The sequence below is a fragment of the Trachypithecus francoisi genome, unplaced genomic scaffold (assembly GCF_009764315.1).
Source record: "Trachypithecus francoisi isolate TF-2019V2 unplaced genomic scaffold, Tfra_2.0 Lachesis_group18, whole genome shotgun sequence".
Lineage (NCBI taxonomy): Eukaryota > Metazoa > Chordata > Mammalia > Primates > Cercopithecidae > Trachypithecus > Trachypithecus francoisi.
The window spans coordinates 13,398,366-13,426,028 of NW_022681463.1; the positions used below are offsets into that span (position 1 = coordinate 13,398,366).

Consider the following 27,663-nt stretch of genomic DNA (forward strand, 5'->3'; position numbering starts at 1 on the left):
TGTCCTTGTTGATTTATTTATTCATATATTAATCAGGTATTTATTGAGCACCTGCTATATGACAGGCTGTGTTCTAGGCACCTGGAATCTAGCAGTGACCAAAGGGACAGCAACCACTGTCCTTATTTATGTTCCATCTTGGCGTCACTCCACTCATTTGTCCTAATTCTGTCTTCTGAGGCAAAACTAAATAATTCCACTCCCTGTTTTTGTGACAGTCCCACGAATTGTTGAAAATGACATTTCATCATCTTCAGACTAAACATTTTCTTACACGGTTTTTCCCAGGCCCACCCTATCTGTTACTCGTGCCCCTTCATTGTGTGTTTGCATCAGGGGTGGTCTGAGAACGCTGGGATGCCCACCTAGGGCAGAGCTGAGTGGTACCTGGGCAGCGTGAGAGTCCAGACCACAGGGGCCTTAACATTCACTCTGTCATTTCCTTTTGTGTGGCTCTTGCACACATCACATAGTGACTCTCTGACTCCATTTGCTTTTTTTTTTTTTTTTTTTTTTCCAAGATGGAGTCTCATTCTGTTGCCCAGGCTGGAATACAGTGACGTAATCTGGGCTCACTGCAACCTCTGCCTCCCAGGTTCAATTGATTCTCCTGCCTCAGCCTCCAGAGTAGCTGGGACTACAGGCACGTGCCACCACCCCTGGCTAATTTTTGTATTTTTAGTAGAGATGGAGTTTCACCATGTAGGCCAAGCTGGTGTTGAACTCCTGACCTCAGGCGATCTGCCAGCCTCTGCCTCCCAAAGTGCTGGGATTACAGGTATGAGCCACCATACCCGGCCTCATTTTCATATCTTAAAGTGCGGATAATAATGCTACCTAGCTCAAAAAGTCACTTTGCGTATTAAATGAGTTAGTATTTTTAAAAAGAGCACTTAGAGTCGTTTGTGGCCCAAAAGTGTATACTCAGGAAATGATAGCTATTATTCTTACTGTTGTTATCGTTAGTATTGGATATTACCTTTCTGTTTATATGGCCTCATTGTTTTAGGATTCACATCATGCTGTTGGTTTACTGATGATGTGGACAATGGACAGCAACCTGCTTTGGCTGTAAATTCCTCTCAACTCCTAGCAAAATGCTTGGGACAAAGTAGATTTACAATAACTGTCTCCTAAAGGAGCAAGTTAAATATCTTGGCATTTGAAAACATGCTTAAACAAAACATAGACGGATTTCTTCTCCTGTTTTCCAATGTAAAATGATGTATTTCTGTGGCTGTGTTGTAGAATTCTAGAGACATATGTGTCATTAAGATTCATTAAGGGTGATGTGATGAACTGCCTTTCTAAAATTTTAAGCCTTAATAAATAAAAATGGTGAAGAGGCGTCACTTCCTGGTGATAAAATATGCAGAAACTTTGGGTTTTAGAGATGCATATAACTGGTTGCAACTAAATTCAAGAGCAAATGCTACAGTATCCTTCATGAAATGTTCACACTGATTTCCAGGAGTATTTTTTTCTTTCTTTCTGTTCATATCATCTGGTTGAAATGTTTTTCCTGTCTGGTTAAAAGTGTAGATGTCTACTTGGATTCACAGGTATCATATCTCTGAATGCCGCCTCTTTTCTTCTCCTTCCCTTGCTGCTCGGGAGATTCTGTAGGGAGGATTATTAATTTAAAAAAAAATAAAAATAAAAAAATAAAACTTTTATCACTCCCGTCTCCTCCCAGAAGCAGCTAGAAGACAAATGCCTGGAAAACAAACTCAGAAGGGAACGGAGCTCAGATGTTTGCACCTTTCCTTAAATGGAATTAGCTTTAAAGTGTTTATCACTATCATTTCCAACTATCCATTAGGTGGAGGTCGCTAAGTAGTTCTAGATATGAACAGACAAGATGAGTGATATACTTGCTTCAAAATGTTACTTCTTAAATGCATGAGCCTCAGTTCTGGGTGATGAATAGATCGGTCCTCGTCATGTGCAGTTATTTTCTAAATTCACCCACTGCTTATTTTTTAAACATAAAACATTTAAAGAAATGCTTCCTGGCTCTAAAGCAAATGTGTGGGAAAAAAAAAAAAACAGAAAATATGTTTTTTCAGACAAAGTTCCCAGTTTACTGCTCTACTGTTTATCGGAAGAAATTGATAAAACGGCACATCTGGTGTAATTCTTGTTTTCATGGTTAATGCAATATCCTGATGCAATATAACTTTCGCTGAAAGGCTTTTGATTCTGAATTTTATTTAGTAAAAATGCACTTTAATTTCAACAGATGTCTTTGGTTCTTTAACATCTACTTTTCATCATGCTAATTCTATATTTCAGACAATGTAATGACAGCTGAAGAACAAATTAATATGGTCTGCTATAGGTTTAACTGACTGTGGAAAATTCTGTGAATGAATCAAATAGCAGTTTTTCTTCAGATTCTTTAAATTCAGGGAATTCCATTTCTAGTTTCCGAAAGGAGAAGTGAATCATTCTTCGTAGTGATTTAGCTGAATATGTTAAATCTGTGTATTAAATTTAACATGATACTGTATCTACAGTTAAAAAGGAATCGTATTTAGATAACAATTAAACTGAAATAGCTCACATTTCCCTCTTTAGATGACAATAGCAATTAAGAACTTACACAAAATGCTCTTTGCTTCATAGTCTGGGAAATATTTACTCTCTCAGCTGGCAGACTAGTCATTTCTAATGTTTATGTTAATAGCAGGACAAATAAAGTTCCTGAAAGTACCATAAGTGTGTCTTTTAGTGTTTGGTGTCATTGACGTATCAACAAGGAGCCTGAAGATGAGTAACACACCCACCTGTGTCAGTGCCACAGATGATGACTTTGATGGTGATGAATAGATGGCACTTGAGCAACACATGAGCACCCCAGAGAGAGCACACAGCTTCTTTGCCTGCGTGCTTGTGTTCCGGGAAGGAGCAAATGAAATCATTCACAAATGAGGAATCCCTGGCACAGTATAGAATCAGGAAAGCTTTTTCTAGATGGAATTGTAATGATGGACTGACTTGGATCCCAAACATTGTCACCAAAAGATACATGCTTTTCTTACTGAAATAGGCACAAGAATTTTGCTAATTGTTGTGTTTTGCAGTTACATGATTGATATTTAGGATTTAATTTTGAACAAATGTAATGACAACTTAATGAATTAGTAGGCCAAAGTACACGATGTTTTATCATACAATGATTCATCTTTGTAAGTGATGAATAAATAAGGTGGAACAATAGATCTGATATTTTGGCCATTTTATTGTCCGTTTCTGGATTATGTGGGTCATGAGAGCTCCAGTGTGTTCCTAATATGTTGGAAGTTTGCAATGAGAAAACTTCATTGGAAAATAGTGTTGGGAAGAGTGCTTCTCCGAGTTCTAAAGATTTCCTTCCTTCTGTAGTTTATATACACTGGATATTCAAAAAGCTAGTGAGAGTTCAACCCTGGGCTAGGAATCCTGAGATACTCCTGTTAGGTCTGCTCCTTGGAGATAAGGGTCAAGTATTAAGCAGGATTCTTACAATCTCCCTTCCTTTTAACAATCTCTTCAAACATTTTCCCCAGAAAAGTCTTTGCCCAAAGTCATTCTCTTAGTATACCTTACCTAGAGGAAATGCTTTAGCTACAATAGTTTTGGGGCGAAAAGCTTAAAATTATTGGTGTTTCTGTTTCAAAACCCACATTTATCTTTAGCTCAAGCATGCTTTTCTCCAACTCTTAAACACAATACAAAAAGTGCATTTTACCTCAAAAGCCATTTAGGACTTATATATAGATATGTTAAAAAACAAAACAGAAAGTGAATTCGGTTCAATAAATACTAGTTGAGCACCTGTTCTGTGGCAAGCACAGTGATAGGTTATTTTGAGTGATATGCAAATTATCAAGGGATTTGTCATTTATTTGCAGAGCAGAAAGACATGCAAACCCACTAATTTAACACGTGGCTAATTGATATAAAGCCATATTATAGTTTCTTTCCTCTCCTCAATAAACAGCAAACTCTTTGAGGGCAAGAGCTGTTTGGAGTTTTCTTTGTTTGTGTATTTGGTTTTTTTATTAGTTTGTTTTTGAGACGGAGCTTTGCTCTTGTTGCCCAGGCTGGAGTGTAATGGCACAGTCAGCTCACCACAATCTCTGCCTCCCGGGTTCAAGCAGTTCTCATGTCTCAGCCTCCAGAGTAGCTGGGATTACAGGTGCGTGCCACCACACCCAGTTAATTTTGTATTTTTAGTAGAGACGGAGTTTCTCCATGTTGATCAGGCTGGTCTCGAACTCCTGAACTCAGGTGATCTGTCCACCTCAGCCTCCCAAAGTGCTGGGATTACAGGTGTGAGCCACTGTGCCTGGCCTGTTTGTTTTTAATGCAAGATACTATCTCTAGTGCCTGCAGACATAGGATTCTGATAGGCAGAGAAGTGGTGGAGAGCTATTCTAGCCTGTGGGAGCAGTGTTAAAATTTAACACACATAATAGTACATTGGAATGAGACCGTGAGTTGGGTAATCACTCTGAAGTAACTGGAACCAGGTTCCTAAGGGAAAAGGTTCTGGAGGTAGCATTGGGTCAATCCATGAAGGAAATTGAATGTAATCTTAAGGGATAAACAGAGATAGCAAATTTTCCCATGCCTTTACTTTTATCTATAATTTTCTTTAGTGTCCCTATCCCACCTTTATTTTCTCAGTCCTTTGGATAAGTTCCTGGACATGGCTTATTTTTGTGGTTGGATTATATGATAATGTATATCTTTTAGCAAATTATTCAAATACTATTTTGGACTCCTGGGAGTGCCAAAATCTAATTAGATCTGCCACATTTTTTTTCTGCAAAAATGTATATTACAAAGGCTGTTTTTACCCTATAAAAATGTGTGATTTTCCATAGCTAATAAAAGAGAACCTACGTTTAAGAACCTACACTGATAACCAATTAGTACTGAGATTTGTGCGTATATAAACATAGTTCATATGATGTATATACATTAATGTGTTTGCTATGGAAAAACATATGTCATAGTGTACATTTTTCCATTTAAATCGTAGTTTAAAATATATACACCATTTGATTGATTATCCTGATTCTTCTTTTGCCAGTCTTCCCATTGCATTAAAACCATTTATGACCGTGTTTGATTTAATTGAACCCACTTCTAAGAGAATGAGTGTTTTAATTTAAAATGTTGGGTATTTTTCCCCTGAATCTGAAGGCAGTTGGACTGATTTGCATTTCTTTCAGTTTGGAGTGTTGAGGGTAATATATTATGAAACATCTTTTTTCTTGATATGTATGCACATTAGTTTTCATTATTTCTATTTTAATCAATATCACAGATCATAGTTAGCACAGAGTTTTGTGCCAGGGGTATCCTCAAAACATTTTTAGTAAAATTATCAGGCACACTAAATAGAAAATAAAAGACAAAACTGGAGGAAAAGGGGAATTAAGATAGGCAAAGAAGAGATTCTAAGTTTTTGTATTTTCTTAAGCAGAGTAGGTATTCTGAACACAGATGTTTTAGAAGAGAATAAAGAGGTCTAATAATTGCATGAGTTAAGAAGCATTTTGCATTTTTGCATGGCTAGCTAAGATATAGGTATAGGACTTGAGATATTTATTTATTTTTCTATTATTCATTGGGAACCTGTATTGTAAGAGTTTGGGATACATCAGTATTTAAAATGAAAATACTTGCTCTTGTAGGCCTTATATTTTATATTTAACATTTACTAGAAAAATATCATGCAAACCTTCTTATTCTATAAGTTTATTAAAAATTGAGCATGTATATTAATACATGTTTGTCTCACACATGTAATATTTTCACACTTTTATATCTGAAGCTATTATATGCATTTAGGATAAGGTTTCATTTTTGATCATGGTAACTATATTTCAGATTGTCTTTACATTTTCAAACTCCTTTGGCTAATTTCATGTTAGATTTCAATAGATCATCATTTGTTTTGTTACTAGTTTCTGTACTTGTTTTTAACCACAAAATCCATGTAAGAGAAAAGTCTCATCTTTGTTGTTTGTTTGGTGTTTATTTTTGCTTATTTTATTAGTATCATGTCTAATCCTTATTATCTCTATGGAAATGCCCCACCTAAACTATTCTAACTTTAGTTAAACTAGATAATATAACTTATAAATCTACTTAACCCGGAACACATAAATTGCTACATAGTCACCTATGATACCATAAAATTACCATAAAATTGTCATAAGGAAGAATTTGACCTCATCTGAGGTTTCAAGAAAGTGCTCTTGAGGAAATGGACGTGTTGATAGAACCAGAGTGGGGAGGAGGAAAAGGAGGCAGCTATGCAAAGGTGTGTGCCTGTGGGTGCATGCCTATACAGATATGCAAAGGGGCATTCTAATACAGGTGGCCATATTTGAGATAGATAAGCTTAAGGGAACAGGATAGATATGGGAAATTATGGAATATTTGTAGGTAACCCACAGTGAATCAGGTGAAGCTACTTGCAGGGGATGGGTAAGGGCTATAGTGAGCAGTGCCATCAGGTAAGATAGGGCCTTACTGCAGTAAGGTGCATATGTAACTCAGTGGATAGTGAAGAGTCACTGCATATTTCCAGATCTGAGGGATTTGAACAGGAAAACTGCAGGTGGGAAGACCACCTAAGAGAGGTAATGAGGGGCTGGCAGTAAAAATAGAAAAAAAGAAAAAGAATGAGAGACACTGTGAAGATGCATCAAAAGGAATTGAGCAACTCATTTGTTTTAAACGTATGGTACTGAACTAGCAATTTTGGTAAGGTTTTAATGGGGCAGAGATGTATTGGAAATGTGGCCAATGGAAAAGTGGGATGGATCGGAGAAGAGGTTTTTCAAGATCTTTGATCCTTTCTAACGTTTGTGTTGCTGCTTTGTAATCACAAATTCAGCTCTGGCTAGCAGGATTTGGGTTTAGACACAGTGGTGGTTAATCTTCAAAATACAAGTTGGTTTTGGTTTTTTTAACAGATTGATTTGCATTTTATCTTTAGTGTTGAAGACATTTTAGTTCAATTATTCCACTTGTAGAGGCTGCATCAGGTAGCAGTTAAGTGGGCAGGGTCCAGAGCCGAGTGATCAGATTCCAGCTGTTGACTTACTGGTTGTGTGCCTTTTGTCATATTATTACTATCAATTGCTCTGTGTCTCGATTTCTTCATCCTCTAAGTGGGCTTCTATTAAGTAAGGTAATGGTGAGGATCCAAGAGTTAAAAATAGAATGTGCTTCTAACAATGCCTGGCACCTGAGAAGAATAAAATCAATGGCGTTATGATTTCTAAAAAGGAGAAACATCAAACGGTATGCAACCAGATGGATCAAAATCAATTTGGTTGTATTTTCTTGAAGTTAAAGGAGAAAAACATAATTTGACATTTTATTTGTGCTCCCTCATCCAAAATGAGGCATAATCCCAAAGGGATCTCTTTGTGTAAATGTGAGGGTGCGTGTGAGTGGGTGGGTGGGTGGCTTCTCACTGCCTCACCTGATCTAGTTAATTTAACTCCAGAAGACATAGTAGCTCAAATAGAAGATTGCTTAGGAATAAGTGATGTCAGAACATAAAGGTTTCACAGAAAAATCGTCAATCACTAATATTCTCAGTATTTTTTCTTGACAAGAGAATAATAGAAAATTCTTTTTCACAGTTTTTACTCTTTTTGCTTTTGTTCTCTTCTTTTCCATGCTATGTATTTTCAGTGAAGAGCGTAAATAAAATACAGCAAAACTAAGAAAGAAGTCTTTAGTACTTAGCCCAGTCGCACAATAGTATTTTTTTCCACTAGTACATATCTTAGAATTATGTGATTTGGGAAGTTATATGCTACAGAATAAGGAATATATGTAACACAATCCAATAATCACTTAGAAATTTATTTTTTAAATCCTACTCTTTTAAAAGCTTTCATATTCTAATATGGCTAGTCACACTGACGTTGTGATGCTCTGCTGTTCATGCATTCTTTTCCAAAAGGATTTTTCCAATCTTGGACCATCTATGAAGCAAGTCTATGTACAATGGAGTCATGTCTCAAATGATCAGTTTTAAATGATGTGCATAGAAATAGATATTGAAATTCTTTGTAATTTCTTCAGGACTAATAAAGAGCTTAAGGATAGCTCTCAAAAAAATTTTTTTTGTCTTCACCTGTTTACAAGACCACAATTTTTCTATCAATTACAAGGTGCTAGGTTTCATTACTCAGTAATGGCCAACTGTTTTGACAGCCGGATTGCATTAGTATGGCCTATTCAGCTGTTGCAGAGAGATGCCAGTTGCCGTGGTGAAGATTATGATGTCCCACATCCAATCTATCCCTGAGATGGGGATGGCTTTTGCAAAACCACATGCAAATATTTGTTTTCAAAGGTACAACTGACTCTTTGTGAAGCACTGGATTACTAGAGTGGATGTCTTTTCAATGAATCATCAAACGAGGGTCTATTACTGCATGATTTCCCTTTTTGTTTAAATAAACTTCCACTGCCCTCTATCTCAATGTCCGTTGACAAAGAATCAGATTTCATGTTGTACAATTTGACTGTCCTTTTTAGTTACACAAGTTAATGAGTTTATCTGTTTAACTTGTCTAATTTCTCTATTTGACTGCCTCAGAGCTGACCTCATATGCATGGGTTTGTTGTGTTTCCCCTGAGCTCAAAAGTAGAGTTTTCCATTTTCCTGTGGATAATGTCTAAGCAGCACAGATACTTCCGTGGAAATAACAATGACCCTTTGAACATTCAGGGGTGTTCTCTGAATTGGGGCTTTTCCTAAGAATATGTATCAAATGTTAGAATGAATGTTTTTAAAATACAGATATTTTTTGTTTTGTTTGTTTTTAATTTCGGGAATACTTGTCAACTTAAGTAAAAGGAGAACTCCATTAAAAAACCTTTTAATAAAATTTCTGAGAGTCACCAGTTTGCAAAACTCTTATACTGCCATCATGAGTGATAATATTTAAACTAAATCATTTAAACTAATAATTAAACTGACAGCTTAATTAGTTTAATAGTTTTAATTAATAATTTAAATATGCATATACTAGTTTTATAAAATGCCTGTTTCTGTGGCTTACTACTGCATTTCCTTTACCTTCTATAAATAGAATACTGCAGGTTTGATAAAACACAGAAGAATCTGAGAGACAAAATAAAATGTGCTACTTGTATAAAATGTCCTCTTCTGAAAAAAGAAAGAGAAACAGAAAAGTAAAAGGAAACTTGGTGACACATTGTGAGGCTTATGATAACTATGTTTGCCTTTCAGATCCCCAGCTCAAGGGTATAGTGACCAGGTTATATTGCAGGCAAGGCTACTACTTGCAAATGCACCCCGATGGAGCTCTCGATGGAACCAAGGATGACAGCACTAATTCTAGTAAGTGACAACCTCAGGCCGCCAGTCACACAGTTGGTAGAAGATACACTGCTACTTAAGTGACTTTTTAAGATTCATTTGCAAATTTTTGGTCATGTTGGTTCATCTTTACAAATGTGACACGCTAGAATGCCATTTACAATTTTATTTAAACTATGTGGATGAAAATATTAATGGAGCAACCAAAGAAAACTGTGGTTTAAAGATGATTATGTTACTATTTTTGTTTTTTATTCAAACAGTTGTCATACCCAGAAAAGTATTATTCCTTTTAATCTTATTATTATAAAAGTTAAGTAAGCACACTAGTGTATTTAGGTAAAATTAATTACATGTTTTCATTGGATGTATTATTTTATCAGGCTCTGAAGTTCTTAATGATGCCTGTGGAAACTCAAAATCTACAAGGAATAGTTTTATTTTGTTTTGTTTTGTTTTGTTTTACATAGTAGAAATATAATTTAAAATTATTTGCTTTAAACAAAAAAAATCTTATAGAAAAAACATGAAGGTTGTGTACTTTGAAATTCATTGTGCAAAGTGTTTAACTACTTTACAGAATTGCATCTGTGATAATTTTTAATTAAAAAGCTACACATCTTCCATTGTATTAATGTCTGTGTTCTTTTTCCTATTTTTTATGTATAACATTTCTCCATCTGGTGCCTCTCCTTGCTCAACTGTCTGTGTTTTGCTCTCCCATTTTCTGTTTATATTGGCATTTGATTCATTTTTAATTTAGCATATTAGTTCCAAAATAAGCATACTTTTTATGGTTTGGGGGAGTTGGTGAAAAGCAAAACTGTTTTTATTAGAAATATTTAATCATAAGAAACATTACTGGTGGATCAAAATAGATATGAATTTTTTCATTAAAGTACCTCTTATTCTTCACATATAAATATCATTCCATGAAAAGAAGTGAGGATTTGAATATTACACATAATCAAATCAGAAGGCACTTCCTTTTTTATTTATTTTTATTTTATTCTATAGATTTTTATCTGCTCAATTTAAAATTCAGCTCTTCCTTTTTGAAATTCTAGTGATCAAATTGCCAGTAACATGGATTCTGACAGTAGTTAGTGATACAAAATGGATTATTTTTACATGTGGTTTTGCCATGTGAAATATCATTATTTTTCCAGCCATTGTGTTCACTTTTTATATTTTGTACATTGCTTCACTTTTTATTTTTTCTTCAATTCCTTTTTAATTTTTGTGTTTATCTACATTGTCCTCATCAATTCCTAACCTCTTTACTCTCTTTGTGTCTCATATCACCCTTTTTATTTTTAAATTTTTCCCTTTTATGTTTATTGGTTTACTTTTACTTTATTTCCTTTTTGATATAGGAAAAGAGAAGGTAAAACAATTCAGCTACAAAAGAAAGGGGAGGCGTTTTATGCCAAACATTATTTGTGCAGGTTTTGTTACTAGTTTGGACTTTCAAAGATAATTGGTACTTGACGATCTTTGACCAGCAAAAGATGTCAGTTTCTTATGGTTCAGGCTAATACATGTATCTCTGCTCAGTTTCTTTTCCCCTTTAACTCCTTTAGCTGACAAAAACCATTTGCTGACAACAACCCTTTCCTTTCTCTTATGTGTTACTGTTGTGTAGGTCACAAAGTTTAGGGATTCATAATTTCTGATGTCTTCAGTGTTCTCAAATTTTGTTTGGCCTGGGAGGACTAGAACGTGATAACTGGATTCCCATAACTCTGCTCGCTAGATGAGCTATGACAATCTGAAAGATTCATCAGAGTAAAGACTGATGCCATCCATTTTATGACAAAAGTTTTCGAAACAGGACATACACCATAGCTTCCTAAACATATTGTTTTATTGGACTACTTGAAAATAATTTCACTCAAAGGTTTTATGTGTTTTTTCTCTAGCTTTTTTTCTTTGTGCAATTCTTGTAGTGCCAACCAAGTTGGTTACCTCTAATGATAGGAATCAATATCGTTTTGAGAAGTGTCTATTAGACATTGCCTTTTAAAAGCCAAACTGCTTCAGAATTGAATGAGCACTTTCTAAATATGGAAGTACAGATTTATTATGTGCACACATACAGGTCTGGTTATCTGAATAATTTTAAAGACTAAACTGGAAAGCCGAGATACTAAAAAACACTCCACCTTCTGTTCTGTAAATGTATGGGGATTTTTCCTTCTGTATCTGCAGTAGAAGGAGCAAAACCTCAGAACGGATCTTGAAATTTCTTCTGACACTCTAAATGCTAGTGAGACACAGTTCTGAGAAGGAAGATGAAACAGGATCTCCTTTGTAAAAACAAATCAGAAGAAAATCATGCTCACACTCAAGGGGCTCAAATTCCTGTGCAAAGTTCTGGTTCACAGCTTTTCTGAGACATTAGATTGCATTTCCAGTGCACTGTAAGCCAGTTAGTTTAGTTTTGTTACTATTTCAACATTTGCAAAGAAATAAAGAAAAACAGTGGCTAAAATCAATGTTCCCTCCTCAAAAAGGTTCTACAAATTATATGACTATAAAATTTAATATAATTGGCAGAATCTTAGCAGATTCATAAAAGTAATGGAAATTACTAATTAACTTCATTTTTATGTCCTCTGACCTATGTAAATTGCAAAATGGTGTTTCTTAGGATGAATTTAAAGACATTTTATTTTCTCTGGTTCATTTCAGTAGTCTCATGAATCTTATGAAAAATGTAAGCACAGAAAAATTCTTTAAAAATAGGGATGTGCTTTAGAAAGGCTGTCAGGGCCTACTTAGAGTACAGCTCTTTTGTTGTGAGGAGGGAGGTGATGTAATAATGCTATAATCATTCATAAAAGTTTCCATTTTTTATAACTCCCTGAATACAAACCATGGGTTAGTTATCCATAACTAGGAAAAATAATTTCTAAAAAAAACCCTAAAACTCACCCAGATAGCACTCTAAAAGTCACTAAATAACAAAATTGAAGGCTTGAACTTTCATATCTTCATGATTTGAGTTCAGTACATTTCCCACACTAAATATGAAATTATTTAGAATGAAAAAAAGACAGAACCATCCTGTTAAACTGCCTGCGTTAAAAATTTCGGATGAATTAAGAGAAGGGAAAAAGGCCCACTGGTAGATGAACCTTGGTGCCTCTGTTCTCCAAGGGTTTCCAGTCTAACATCTATAGATCTCTGGAAAGGAAAAGTAGCACAAAAATCATGGATGATGGGTAAATGGTTCTGGTGGAGAAAATGCTATAGCAAGTCGACTGCTTATTATTGACTACCATAATAATGGAAAGATCTTTCACAAAAGGAAGTGAGCACCTAGGTAACCTCGTTACCACTCTCAATTTCAGAGGTTTATTTCTTTAAAATTCTTCTAAACATCAGCATCCCCATGAACTATGGTATCTTATTAGTGGGTGATTTTTCTTTTCCCCCAGTTTCCTTTTGGGGATGCCATGGATTTTTTCTATGCTCTTAAACTTCATTGTTCCTATTGACAGACAATAGCTGCTACAAGCAGAACAGGACTCTACAGATATCAATACACTATTAGCTATGGGAATGTTAAAACCTCAAAAGTCCCTCTCACCTTAGAAATTCTCAACCTCTCAACCTGGTAACTTGATGTATAAAATACTTCAATCACTCAGTGGACACCACCCCACAGGCTTTAGGACGTCGGTTCTCACCTTAGCTGTATATTGGGGTCATTTGAGGAGCTTTTCAAAAAAATTCCTTCTGTCCTAAACCCATTTCCAGAGATTGTGATTTAGTAGGCATGGGATTGAGCCTGGCCACCCTATGTTATGAACACAGCTAGTTTTAATGTGCGACCAGAGTTAAAAATCACTGTTATATGAAGAACCGGAGTGCTCCACGAATGAACAGAGTCACGAAAACATCTTCGTTATTCTTACTCCCCTAGGCTTTGTGACATTGCCTTATAATTATGTAAGAAAGAGAGTGGAGAAATAAAATTGTATCTCAATTAATGTGGGTATCTGTGGTTTTAATTAGCACCGGTTCCATCATGGTCAGCTCTGAATGGTTCTCCACATTTTAGTGTATATAAGCATTCACTTTCCACTATCATTCTGTAAATTATAATACCTTGTATTTTATTTTTATTTTTTTTTATTTATTTATTTTTGAGGCGGAATTTTGCTCATTTCCCAGGCTAAAGTGCAATGGCACGATCTTGGCTCACCACAGCCTCCACCTCCCAGGTTCAAGTGATTCTCCTGCCTCAGCCTCCCGAGTAGCTGGGATTACAGTCATGTGCCACCACGTTCAGCTAATTTTGTATTTTTAGTAGAGATGGGGTTTCACCGTGTTGGTCAGGCTGGTCCCAAACTCCTGACCTCAGGTGATCCACCTGCCTTGGCCTTCCAAAGTGCTGGGATTATAGGCGTGAGCCACCACACCCAGCCAATACCTTGTGTTTTATAATTCAGATCCCAACCAAAACCCAAGGAAAAAACACTAGTATTTTTTTCAGTATGATCATTTTAAACTATCTTGTATAATTTTTCTGGTTCCCATAACCACATCATTTTGGTGAATTCATGATCTGTTTGTTTCCTCTATCAAATATGTGGCACCTACAGATATCATTCGGAGTGTGTGAAAGTTAGAAGAGGAAAGTTAGAATAATTATGTTTGAATTAATTAGGTTAGTGTAGCTCGCATGGACAGGCATATGGTTATGGTTTCCCTCCAAAGTTTTGTACATAAATCAGGAATTATTCTATGGTGTCCATTCTTTCAAGATGTAAGGGAGATGGTACAGTTCAGGTATTCTAAACAGGAGTGAATATAGCCATCTCCCACCAAGAAGGAATACGGAGAGTTGCCAACAAGCACAGGTAGCTCCCAGTACTCAACAACTCCACATCTATATTTAATATTAAATAATGGAAATGAGGAAAAAACTAATTCTTTCATAAGAATAACATAATCCCCTAAAATCCTATCGCAGAAAATCTGATATTAGTTTACATGGTGAAACTAATATCCAACTAACCACAGATGCCCCTGAGTATTTTTCCAGGGATAATATTCATGGCCCTGGCCTGAGGTTTTCCTTTTATATTTATGTAGCACAGACCTCTTGGGATCTTGGGAACTGTAGCATGTAATAATCAAAAGAGAGGGTGTAATTTTCTTCAACCTATTAAGAGGAAACATGTCCCTGAGAATTAAATAGAACACAATTTGTAAAGTTTGTTTTTAATTATGTACTACTTAGACCCTTGGAATGAAGTCCAAATTGCTCACATTTTTCAAATGATTTGCTTTTGTGCAGTAGAGAGCCTGAGTTTGGATACTGTACTTACCCATTTACGTCACTATTTTAGTATTTTCATTTCCTGTTCTGTCCTGCCTAGAATTAGACTTAGTTAAGAAATACTTGAGTACCAGCAGATAACCTCCCTGTAAATAATTAATAGTTCTCTTACAAATTTATCTATAATGAAATCTCCAAAATCATCAAGCAGTTATCTCTAAGAATGATGCTAGAAGACCTACTCAACATTCAACATGTAACACTGCCATGGAAATGCATTAAAGGGATATTAAGTTTTTTAATGTGTTAACTTTGCTATCTGCACCATGCAAAAATAGATAAAATGCTTTTAACGATTTATCAACGGAGAAGAAACAAAACATGGAAACACAAATGAGTAGTCTCTCTGACATTTGCATGCCATTCAGTTTTGATTCGTTCTTTCTAAATTTAGCTCACTGGCAGGTGCACATCTTTTCCTGGCTTTGCTGGCATATCATGTTGGTTCTACCACAGTCATTTAGTTTTGGAATCACCTGTTTAACTTCTGGCCTGATCTCATTGCGGTGACAAATCACACTTTCTGTGTAGAGGGTTAGAATAAACACTCACCTCAGACTTTTAAAATTTTGCTCTTTGAGAGACTTCACAGTTGATTTCTTTTGGTATCTAATGGTGTCAGAGACAGTGTTTCTAGAGGCATGATTATGGGCTTGATTCTGTTTATTATTGCATCAGTTCTTCAGAATGCTGTCAGCAAGACTGCTCACATTTAAAGATTGAAGCTGAAGTATTCGTTTTACCCATAGCAGAAACTTCTTACTTATAAAGCGAAATACAAATTATTTAATTGGAATTTCTTGGAAAGTATCGGCAAAGATGATGTTTCTTAAATAAAATGAATCAGAAAGAAAAAATTACACTGTGCCCTGCTTCTTCCTGCCGATTCATGATAGACCATGTTTATCTTCACAGCGCTCTTCAACCTCATTCCAGTGGGACTGCGTGTTGTTGCCATCCAGGGAGTGAAGACAGGGTTGTATATAGCCATGAATGGAGAAGGTTACCTCTACCCATCAGTAAGTAAGACGCCAAAGATCTTGGCCATTTGTTCAATGCATGTAAAATAACAATGGCAGCAACAACAAAAAGAAAGTTCTGTCTATTGTTTCTGCCAGTGTTTGCCTTAGTATTCGATCTTTGCGAGAATGCTTAGAAGCTGCTTATTTATCATTCATCAATGTTTAGTAATGTGAGTTTATCTAAAGGAAGTGTAATACTAGGTCTTAAACAGCGATTTTGCCATAGTTTAAAAAGCAACCTAGTTTACACGTGAATCTAATCTTTTGTATTTCTAGTTAGAGTTTCTTGTACATTTTTTTAAAAGAAACAATATGCATTCTAAAAACAAAGAGAGAAAAAGGAGAGTGTTTTTACAATAAGAATTCAAAGTGTGTGGATATTTTCTTGAAAAAATAACTACTTATAATATTGAAATGCGTATCCCTTGCTTGCAAGCCTCTGTGTTTTGTGGTAATATTTATTGGAAGCTGAGCACTTTTCTAGCCATATGGCCTCTTCTGAAATATTTTCTATTTACAACTAATTTGCACTCAGATATGCGGTATTCATGCATATAATGTAGTTAGAATTCATTTCTGCCACAGGTTTAAGCAGTAAAGACTCTAGTTAAAGGTGCTTTTTTCTATTATCCCTTGAGCAAAAATCGATGAAGTCTTAAATGCATTAAAATATGCTCTTACGTGTCATCCTCATGTAAATTCTTTAAAACTCTGTCATTGTTACATATCACCACCAACAAAACTAGAGGTAAACATACACACACATTTTATGTGTGTGTGTGTGTGTGTGTGTGTGTGTGTATCTTAAACAGAAACATTCTCCAGGGGGCCTCCCAGAAAATGTAATCTATTTTCTTCAGTCAATTTGGGAAATCCTAACACAGGGAAATGAACTTTGAGCTGCGGATTCCCTTCATGGTGAGCTCAAAAGTGCTGGCTCTTCTTATTCTTGAGCCTTCAATCTGAGTTCCCTGAAGGGTGTCCCCGCACGCAGAACTGGGTCCCACATTATGCAAATTGTGTTCTCTAGCACAAGATAAATATGCAGCATGTTGCCAGCAAGATCAAGCTAGAATTCGCTATGCTCCCTTTAGAAAAAATTAAATACGAAAAGGATCACTTCCTAGAGATACTTTATTTTCAGATACAACTCAATCTTGTTGATTTGGAATTTGCTCTGTTATTTTTGTTTCTTTATTTTCTTCCCAAGTAATATTTTAGGGGCCTGAACATCATTAGATGCAGTGTCTGTAGCTTCTAGTTCTACTTTCTGTTAATAATTGCATCGCATTGCTGTACTCTGATACGTATGCTGATGACAGGGAAATTGAAATGTTTGTCTTATCTTTGTGCTGCTGAGAGAGTTGCTTTTCATTTTTTTATTTTTATTTTTTGTCATGAGGTTGTAAATGTATGCCATTCTTTTTTAAAGGTAGCGTATATCATTCTGAGTATGTGTCTAAGCCTAAATTAAAAGTACTGATTATGCTTGGTGCAGGCTAAGCATCAGGAATAGAAACAAGAAATGCATTAACTGCCAAGTCCGGTCGCCTGCATTTTGAATATGGTTTCTGCACGCAGGAATCAGATCTCATGAGGGTCACTGAGGGCAATAGCATTTGCCCAGGGTGAGTCCCAGGGACAATTTCAGCTTATTACTGGGTGTGTTGTTCTCTCCTCTCCTCCTTCCTTGTGATTCTCCTTCGGTGTCTTTATTCTCTGACTTACAGATGTTGGTTTTCTCCTCTTCCCATCCTTGACTCCTTGTTCTGAACCCAAAGTCTGGTAAGAGACACAGTTTACTCAGCTCCTACCCTAAGAAGGCCAGGCCCCTGTACGCCTTAGCCATCTTTGGAAAGAGGACTTAGATAAAAACCAAAAGCAATTATGAATCTGTATTAGTACCTCCTAATTAAACTGCTCTGTTTATTTTCAATGTAAAAAATTTTGAACTTCAAATATTTCAGTACAAATAATGTTTATCTGCAAGTATTTATTCCATAATTTGTTACTGAGACCCTACTAAAATAGTAATATAGAGCATAATATAGCAATTATTATCCTATAAAATAATAATAGCTATACTTATACAATAACAATAGTGGTGATATTTGTACAATCCACTCTGCCTAGCACTGTTCTAAGCACTTTACCTGATTTAGCTCGTTTAATTATCCCAATAACCTTTTATAAGCAAATATTATTAAAATAAGGACACTGATATACAGAGAGTTTAAGAATCTGTCCAGAGTCACTCGGGTAGCAGATAGAAAAGATAAGATAGGAGCATAGTTAGTATGACTCATTAGCTTACATTTTTAACTGTTTTATTGTACTGCTTTTATGTGCCAGACATTTTTTCATAATACGGCCTGACACCTTTTCTAACAAGAAGTTATAAACACATTATGATGTAATGAAAAACTTTAGGGAATTGTTACCTAGGGAATAAACTGTATTTCAGTGAAATTATTGAGAAGTATAATTTCAAACATAATCTGTTTCCTTTAAAGATTTTTGAGTAAAAATTAAAATCATAGAAAATTTGTCAAGAAAAAGTTTGATATTGTGTAAGGGGTATTAAATATTTTTGATATTTATTACATTTAACATTTGAGCTTTAAGTTTTAAAAGCCATGAGAAAAGTTGTTAACTAAGAAGTTTTGAACTAAAATGAGCACATTTTTGAAAAAATGGCAACTCCAGTCAAGCTCAGATTTAACGAAAGAAGTTAATGGAGATTTAAATTTGAGAAATAAATTCATCCATTTTAAGGTATGCCAATTTTTTAAAAAATTAATTTAATTTTTGTGCAGTGTAAACTAGTGTCTAATATGGAATTGATTTTTTTGAAGATCCATAGGTTTAGATGTGGTCAATAAAATACTAAGGTCATTTCAGTTGAATTCTGGTGAATGAATATCACAACGGTGATTTGACTTGAGGTGTATCTTCCTCTATTTTTATTTCAGAAAGTAACTTTCATAGTCCTTTGCTATCCAAATAAGATATTTAATGTGTCAGATAATTCCATCTTCTGGAGACAGAAAAAAAAGTGCTTGACTGAGATGTAAGTTCCCATTTCCAATGCTAAAGGTGCCTGTTCTCTGGGGGATTTTTCTTCAATATGACAATAGTTATTTCTTTTGTGGTCCTAATGATTGCAATAGAGTACTTGATATTGTGTTACAGGAGATTTTTTTTTTTTTTTTTTTTTTTGAGACGGAGTCTCGCTCTGTTGCCCAGGCTGGAGTGCAGTGGCCGGATCTCAGCTCACTGCAAGCTCCGCCTCCCGGGTTTACGCCATTCTCCTGCCTCAGCCTCCCGAGTAGCTGGGACTACAGGCGCCCGCCACCTCGCCCGGCTAGGTTTTGTATTTTTTTAGTAGAGACGGGGTTTCACCATTTTGGCCAGGGTTACAGGAGATGTAATGTCAGATACAAGCCATTTGATTGAAGGTACAGTGTGGGCTACAAGGACACAGAACAGAAACTGGCAGAGTAATAATTCTGCCCAAAATTAGACAGTTTAAAATGATATTTGTGAACAAAAATGTACTTTAATCACCTATAACTATTTCTAGTGCTGAGAGAAGCAGTCAAGTTTTTTGTTTGCTTGTTTGTTTTCCAAACCTGTGACTTTTGAAAGACTAACAAAATCCTCCATAGAAAGCCAAGGTTTGGAATGTAAATTGTAAACAATAAGGAAAAACTGGGAATGAAAGGAAAACGTCATTCATCATCAGGGCAGGGATAAAGGATAGTTGAAATGAGAATGTGTTTCTGGCATAAGAAAGATGGAGAAGAAAAAGAAAGATGGAAAAGAGACTGATGATACAGTGAATAAATCTCTGGGCTTTATTCCGAACACCTGGGTCCTGGATCTGACAACCAATACCTGTGTTAAAACTTCGTAGTCTCTCCTAGTCTGTCCCCTCATCTGTCAGATTACAGGAGTTCTCTTGAATTCTTCAAGTTAATTGTGGGGTTTAGAATTCTGGTTTTAGTCTGATTGATTTTTCTGAATGATAAGGTCATTTTACATAAAATACATAAAGATTCATTATTGGTATTTTATCACAGGCTGGCATTTATGAGAATGTTATTTTCCTCCTGGTGGCATAAATGCTTCCATGTTCTAGGTGCAGGCATCTGGGCAGTCATAAGTGCCAGTGTTCTCCTGAAATTAGCATCTCATCTGGGTCTGTTGACCAGATTGTATAAGTGGAGAGAAAGATAATCCCTTTTCATGTTAATTTTAAAAAGAAACAAGGGAAGTGCACGGCTACCATGTTTTGCAAATGTTAGGGCTCATGCGAATCACCTGGAAAGCCAAGAAAAGCATAGATTTCTTGGATCACCCTCTAGATATTTTAGTTCAGTGGGTCTAATGGGAGGCCCAAGAATCAACAGTTTTTAAGGGTCACCCTCCCTCACTTCTGCTGGTTGTCCTAAAGTTACTATTTCAACCGTGGACAACCACACAACAAGCATTGCTGCAATGGTCTCTGGGGGAGATGGTGATAATGTTAGACCAAGGTGATGGTAACAGAGTTGGTGAAAATCAGTAAATGGACTACCCAGGCACTGAAACTAAATATTTGGATTTTCTAACTTTTCTACCACTAAGCTGAAGTTTACAGAAGTTTGAAAGCAGACCAGCATACTTCTTCACTTATGCAACAACCCAGAACTTCTGGAATAGGGGCTGGTCACCTCTCTGGGCTGGCATGACCTCTCCTACCTATCGATACAGGATAAATATGTATATACGCGTGTTACTTATTCAAGGAAAGCAAGATAAATGCTATGTATTCCTCAGTAAGCATTTTCAAGGTCCTCAAAGTCTTATCCACTCTACATAAGATAAGTGTTCTGATACCATATCTTTCAGGAGCATTTTCAAATGATCATCTTCTACAAAAGTGGTTTCACCTGCCCTCCTCTGTGCCAGCAGGCTTCTCTTGCTGATGTGTCCTGAGTTGCGTTTCTGTCTGTCCTTAGCTTTCCAAGGGCACCCAGGCATGAAAGCATCCAAGATACCTACCTCATCCTTCCATGAACTGTTCATCTTCTTGCAGGATCCATAATTCTAGGAAAACAAGGTGGAACAATGTTATTTTCCTCTTGACATTTATTCCTCTGTTCATTGCTCAAGTTTAGGGTATAGAAATACAACTGCTCTGTGTTATCAGTGTGGTACCTATTATCCTTCAGAGTCTTTCTATCCTTCCCTAAGAGTTACACACCCAAAGACATAGATGTCCTTCACCTGTAAGTCCACACCCATGGAGTATTGCGTGAATTCATCGCCCATCCCTGGCACCTGTCCTGTCTCTGAGTAACACTTTTACATGCCTATTCTCATAAAAATGTCCGCTATTTACTCAGGCATTGGCAGGGCTTCCTAGTCCTCCTCCCCCAAGTTTTATGTGTATTTGTTTTGTTGTTGTGGTTGTTTGCTACCAGGCAGCGCATGTGCTTAATCAAATAAACTGAGCTCCAGTGGCCACCACTGGCCATCAGTATCCATCGCAGGCAAACCAAGGACCTTGTCAGCATTTGAGGGTTGCTCATCCTGGGGAAGAGCCTTTCATTCTCCCTGGGAACCCTGAGGCAAAGCTATACTAAGTTCATCTAGTTACACACAGGTGCCCCTTCAAGAATTGAAATTCCTCTATTCTTCATCTTTCATTCTTCATCTCTCTGAACAGGTTGGTTTCTTTATCATATTTTAAATTTGAGATGATTGTTAATCTCTCCAATTATTATAGCAATCTATGACACTATGCATGTTTTTCTGCACAAATAATATCTAACACTTTTTGAGGGTATATATACACATATACACACATATATAATTCCTATATGTATGTGTATGTTTTATTGGAATTATGCATTCTGCTCAAATTATATGTACACTTATCCCATGATTATGAGTGTTTCTGTTTATATTAATAAAATGTTAAATAACAGTTTTAACATTTGCACGTACTTTAAAGCTTTACTTGTTACGTTTTAAAATTTTTTTCTTTTTTTTTTTTTTTTGAAGCTTTTCTGTGACTTCTTTCACTTTACACTTCAGTTGGATATATCTGCCAGGTTGAAATGGCTATTATCCTTTCTTGGTATCTTGGCTAAGATAATTTATAGTAATAATAAAGCAAGTATGATACTTCAGCTAATTTTCCCTCTAATGCTAATTTCAACATCCAGCATTCATGTAATTCCCATGACATTGAATATTGATGCACAGAATGTAATTGGTTATGTCCAAGAATGCCATTATCTACCTAGGTTCACTAACTGGAAAGAAAAAGAATTTGAGAAACAAATACAGCTAGTAAACTACATTTAACTAATTATAAATCACCTTTTGGACATCCAATTTTTTGTTTGTTAGGCTGAAGCTAGATAACAGAGATAAATTACTTTGATACTATTCAGATTCCAGTGTCATTTTATGGAATATAAAGAAAGAAAGACACTTTATGGAATATAAAGAAAGACATTGGATAGTGAAAAAGATATGGACAGCCTAAGAAAAAGAGAAGGCAAAAGGATAAATATAAAGGAAAGGAGATAATAGAACAGCAGTAGTCACATGCTTTGGCAGCATGGTGGAAAGAAAAGAGAAAAGAAGGGAAAGGAGAGAGGATGGGAGGATGAAAATGGAAGGAAATGAAGAAAATCCATCACAAGAAGAGAAAGGGAGACCTTGTTTTCCACTCACTCTACCATGTTCCTGAAGTCTACCTGACTCCTGATTCTAACTTTCTACATGGTGTGGAAAAACAAAACCATCCCTCTTAAAGCCCACCCTAGTCTCCTATCATATCAAAATTACCTTATCTGTTATAGCCCTTTGGCCACGTTCACCTATTTCCCCGTCCTGAAAGTCTTCTTCTAGAGTGATGGCTATGCTTGTTTCATGTGAATTTCAGGCAAAACAAAGAACAAACAAACAAACGAAACACTCTGATCATAGTTAACTTCCAGAGGATTTCACTGGTGACAGTGAGAATGAGTGGAAAGGGATGTCAGCAGTATCTAAAATCTACTGCAATCGTCGAAATGAGGATAGGTGGAAACTTGAATTAAGAAAGCAAACTAAGTAAGACTTGAAAACTACAAAACATTTGTCGTTGTATTTTCTTGGCTTGTTTTTGGATAATGTGTGTGTGTGTGTGTGTGTGTGTGTGTGTGTGTGTGTTGTGGGGGCAGGGGTTCTGTGTGATCTGAATGCCTTTAGGTGAGACATGCACTCTACTGCAGCCAAATGGTAACCACTGCTTAATTTTAGAAAGGAAGACACCACACACACACAGGCTCCCTTTGTTTCTATACATATGTTGACTTTGTTTATGTGCCTGCGGACACTAGTATCAGCAACTCCTGAATTAAGGGGTGGAAAAAATGAGAGGTATTTAAAGGTTTTCTGAGGGACTGTGGAAAGAACTTCATGGTTGTCTGGGTTGGAGATAGCAGAGTCAAAGTTCACCTGGTAAGACTAGCTTAGAACTAGGTAAGCTGTGATGCTTTTCACTAAGAAAATAAAGCCCAGAAGCAGGATGGGGTGGGTGGATGGAGGAAGATGCTGTATTTGGTTAGGGACTTGCTTAGTTTGCCCACAGAACGTCTAAGTGGATTATAGTCACGGAATGACTATTGGATGATGGTGAAGCTCATTGATCCTAGAAGGATCACGTCTCAGGGCTGTGTTGGGAAAGGCATGCAGATAGAATCACTCTGTGACAGATGGTAATTGTTCTATTCTTCCCGCGTGTGAGACAAAGATGAACATGCTGGTTAAGTGACATCAGCATAAAGTTAGATATTACAAAGAAGTTTATGAAATAGCATGAGGCCTTGAGAAATCTTTCTCACGTATTTTGATTCTTAAGTATATAGAATCTACATGGTCAATTTTGGATGCTGGATAATAGAGCAGAATACTAGCTGAATTAAATTCAAAACTTGTGTTTCTATAAAATTGATGCTAATAATATATGAAGGGAATATCAGGGCTTCAGATCCTCTCATAGTGGTTCAAAAACATCAACATCTATAAGACTAACTCAAATGGTATTGCAAATGGCCTGATCTCAGATATTAACAAAACAGAATCCAAGACTCCAATTAACTGGTTTCAACATGCCTCAAGAATCATAATTTTGAGGGCCAGGCACAGTGGCTCATGCCTATAATCCCAGTGCTTTGGGAGGCTGAGGTGGGGAGATAACTTGAGCCGAGGAGTTCCAGGCTGTGGTAAGCTGCGATCACACCACTGCACTCCAGCCTAGGCAACAGAGTGAGACTCCATCTCTAAAAAACAAAAAAGGAACCATAATTGTGAATATGTATCCCAGGCATGACTAGTGCTGGTGACTGAAGGAGAGTATCCTTTGCCAAACCAAAGTCTAAACTACTTTTGCACAAATCATGACTTTTCAAGTGCCTACTTTTATATCTACCATTGGTTATTGTCAATGCTGTTATTATAATTTATAAATTCCTAGTTCAGTTCAAGCCCCTTGAAGTAAGCAGAACGACATGACCATACATAGATCTTACCTTTTCCATTAACCAGGTGAGTTGGCCTTTGGAGAACTCATCTCTTTGTTTTCACTCTCCATATTACAAAAATGGCAACCAATTACGTAAATGTCGAGAAGGCCAATATATCATACAGTAAATGAGAAATCAACGTTAACATTGAAACAACAATTAATACCCACTAAAATCTGAAGCAAAATTGTGCATCTTTAACAATTATACACACATATAAGAGGACTCATGACTGAAATCTCAATATACCATCTATCCAAGTTGAGTTAAGTTATTTTCTTTTTTTTTAAAGATAATTATTCTTCTTCCTACTTCTGGGAGGGAGAGTATATGGGAGCTACCTGTCAGGCACTGTGAGAACCCTGGGCTCTGAACAGATACTGGGTATTTATCTCAGTATCCTCAATGCAGCTCCAATAACTAATCCCATTTCTTAATCACTTTGGAATTAAAAGAAAAATAATTTATTTTAGAAATTCACAGAAATATGAAAAAAGACTTCAGTTTTCTCTTTTCTAGAGAAACAACTAAAACAATTCTTATTGAAAAGCCAAACTAAACATTTTTCTTCACATGTTGTATACTAAAAATTGGCAAAATAACTCCCTCAGTACTTTCATTGTTTTTTCTTTTTTATGCTGTTTGTTTCTGCTTATTTTAAAACTATAGTTTTAAAACTGTAAACTGTTGAAACAATAGTGTTCATTTATTTGACTGAAAATATTGGCTACATTTTTATTCTAATATGACCTGTCCACCAAAATTGATCTAACACATTCTAGAGCTTAGAGAAAAATAATGATGACAAAGATAGATGCAGATGCAGTCTTGTGAGACTTAAGAGGTTCTACGGATGTGAGTTCCATGCACACTACATTTTAAGTTTGACTTCACTATGTTATGGAAAGACATATTGTGCTCTCTGCTATTTAGGGTTTCACTAAATGTTGGTTGTTGGTGTTAAGATAACTCATCCAGCCTGGAATGCAATTTCATGGAAAGGGTGCACAATGTTCTTTTCAGCAGAAACATATTAGATCTCTGAAGGGTTTTGTCCAGGATTAGACCTTGGTTTTAAGATTTGACCACTCCACCATGTTAAATAAAGAGAGATGAGTCACATGTTAATAAGCATGTCCCAGCCCATACAAAAACACCATAATTGGTTGCTTTTTGCTCTTCCTATAGAGGTAGAGACTGAATGGGAATAACATATTTTTTTGTGAGGCTTAGGAATAACTAGATTTTTGTTCTCTGACAAGGTGGAAATATTTTATTTGGGCATTCATCCTGGCTCCTATCTATTATTTAGGAGAAATAATTATGTGGGCAAAAAAGAAATATCATTCTACTTTACTATTAAGCTGACACTAGTGTCTAATGGTACTAACCCAATAAATGGTGAATATTGGTTTATTCCATGAGAAAAGCATCTGTTGATGTTATGAAGTAAATTAACTGTATGTGCCCTTCATGAGGAAACAATGACAAAGAATTGATACTTAATGACTCCCGGTTAATGTAAACATCTCCAATGAACTCACCTGCCTTTCAACTATGAACCTTTTCTACTACTGTTTCTATTACCTACACCTTAGACCATGTGCAAAAGAGATGCCTGTCACAGCAAATTATTTTCTATGGTGGGCAATACTGTGTTATGGTTCAAAAGTGTTGGATTCCTAGCTGTATTTCAGACATAGCTTTGAAGAAATCAATGTCTTTCTTGCTTATAGGTAATGAAGAATAAAATTGTAACATGATGATATATTACCTTTGAGAGTTGTGTAGTTATTGTCTTATGAGAAACAACTATTTTATTAGAAGTGAGGTAAAATACTTACAATTCAAAGATGCAAATTTATTTGCGAGTGCCTTCTTTGTGATCAAAATGTGCTCATATTCTTACGGTTGTATTAAATGGTAAAATAATGGTAACAAAATTATGCAACTCTGTAAGAAGTCATCACCTCGACCACATTATTATTTAAATATTGCCATTTAACATTTCACTTCCTGTTTTATAATCATAAATTGTTATCAAAAGAAGTAATAACATTTTTGTATTAAAATTATCAGTAGTAATTATTGAATAAAATTCTTCCTTTCAGTATATAGTAATAAATAGATATTACCAGTTGGATAACTCTGCCTCCCATTTAATGGTGGCCACTATGCCTAACTTCTACACTATTTTTCAAAAATATCAATTAGAAATCTATATTTCTAGCAATATTAATAATAGAAAAATCAACTTTTAAATCATTCAAAAGTTGTCTAGACAATTTTTACCTGGAGGTGAAATAAGAAGCATTCTTTTAATGTCCATGGAGAAATAAACTCTAACTTGAAATATTATATTACAATAATAAAAATTATTAAGAAATTTTTCCACGGATGCCATAAATGGTTTAGCTATTTTCCTAATGCAGTTTGGGTCCTTTGAAAAATGGTTTTACAGAGTTAGCAAAGCCAAATGTATACCCAGGAGAAGGAGCAGTGAGACTTTATTTAATTTAAAATTACATTATACAAGAAGGCTTGCACATTGAAGTGGATAGACAGAAGAATTACCTTGAGCAAGAGTTCCCCTGTGTTTAAAAAAAAAAAAAAAAAGTGTAGGAATTTGAATGCAGACAAGGGTATTATTAATTTTTATGCATCGTTCATGCAATAACAACAACCATAAGAAGAAAAGAAAACCGTGTCAGCAATATGTGGTTGTTTAAATGCAAAGTATGTTCAATTATACTCTGGTCCTCTGAGCCACAAAAGCCAGTCTTTATTTTACTTTATGCTTCATGGTCAGGTCTTCAAGTCAATTAGAAATCCCTCAGACTTTTCAAATCATGAACTATCAGGCCCAAAGCATGATGCTGTTTTACATTTTTTATAAATAATAAGTTCATTATGTTATGTTTCTAATAGTGATTAGGAAACACTGCTGAATGTGGCACATAGCAGGACTTAATTTCAATTATCAGATATTCCAACCATTTTCTTAACAAGAAAGAGATTTGCCCAGGGGTCTCCTGAAACATTTCATATCTGGCAAATGATTATACTAATTTATACAGTGGTAGAATGTTAAAATGAACTTCACCGTTCTGTTCAATGTCTAATTGCATTTTCTGTTGATGTCAGTGTTTTACTTAGAAGCATTTGGTACTTTAAAATAGTTTTGACATTGAAAAAGTGATATGTTGCATTCTTGATTATGTGAAATGCTGACAGTAAGAACAGCAAGTTGAAGATGAAGACACATAAAGCCCAGGTTGTGCAAAGGTAGGAAACCCAAAGCCCAGAGTCACTGTTAATGTATTAAGAAATTATTATCGTTAATGTCAC

At 35.7% G+C, this 27,663-nt stretch overlaps 1 protein-coding gene across 5 annotated transcripts in view; it reads left to right on the top strand.

The window, feature by feature from the left end:
• FGF14 (fibroblast growth factor 14) overlaps nucleotides 1–27,663 on the top strand; it is a 692,204-nt gene that overhangs the window by 518,426 nt on the left and 146,115 nt on the right. For all 5 annotated transcript variants that reach the window (XM_033177332.1, XM_033177336.1, XM_033177335.1 and 2 more), the window contains 2 exons: nucleotides 9,284–9,394; nucleotides 15,642–15,745. In XM_033177332.1, coding sequence (XP_033033223.1) covers nucleotides 9,284–9,394; nucleotides 15,642–15,745 — 215 coding nt within the window. The remainder of the gene's footprint in view (nucleotides 1–9,283; nucleotides 9,395–15,641; nucleotides 15,746–27,663) is intronic.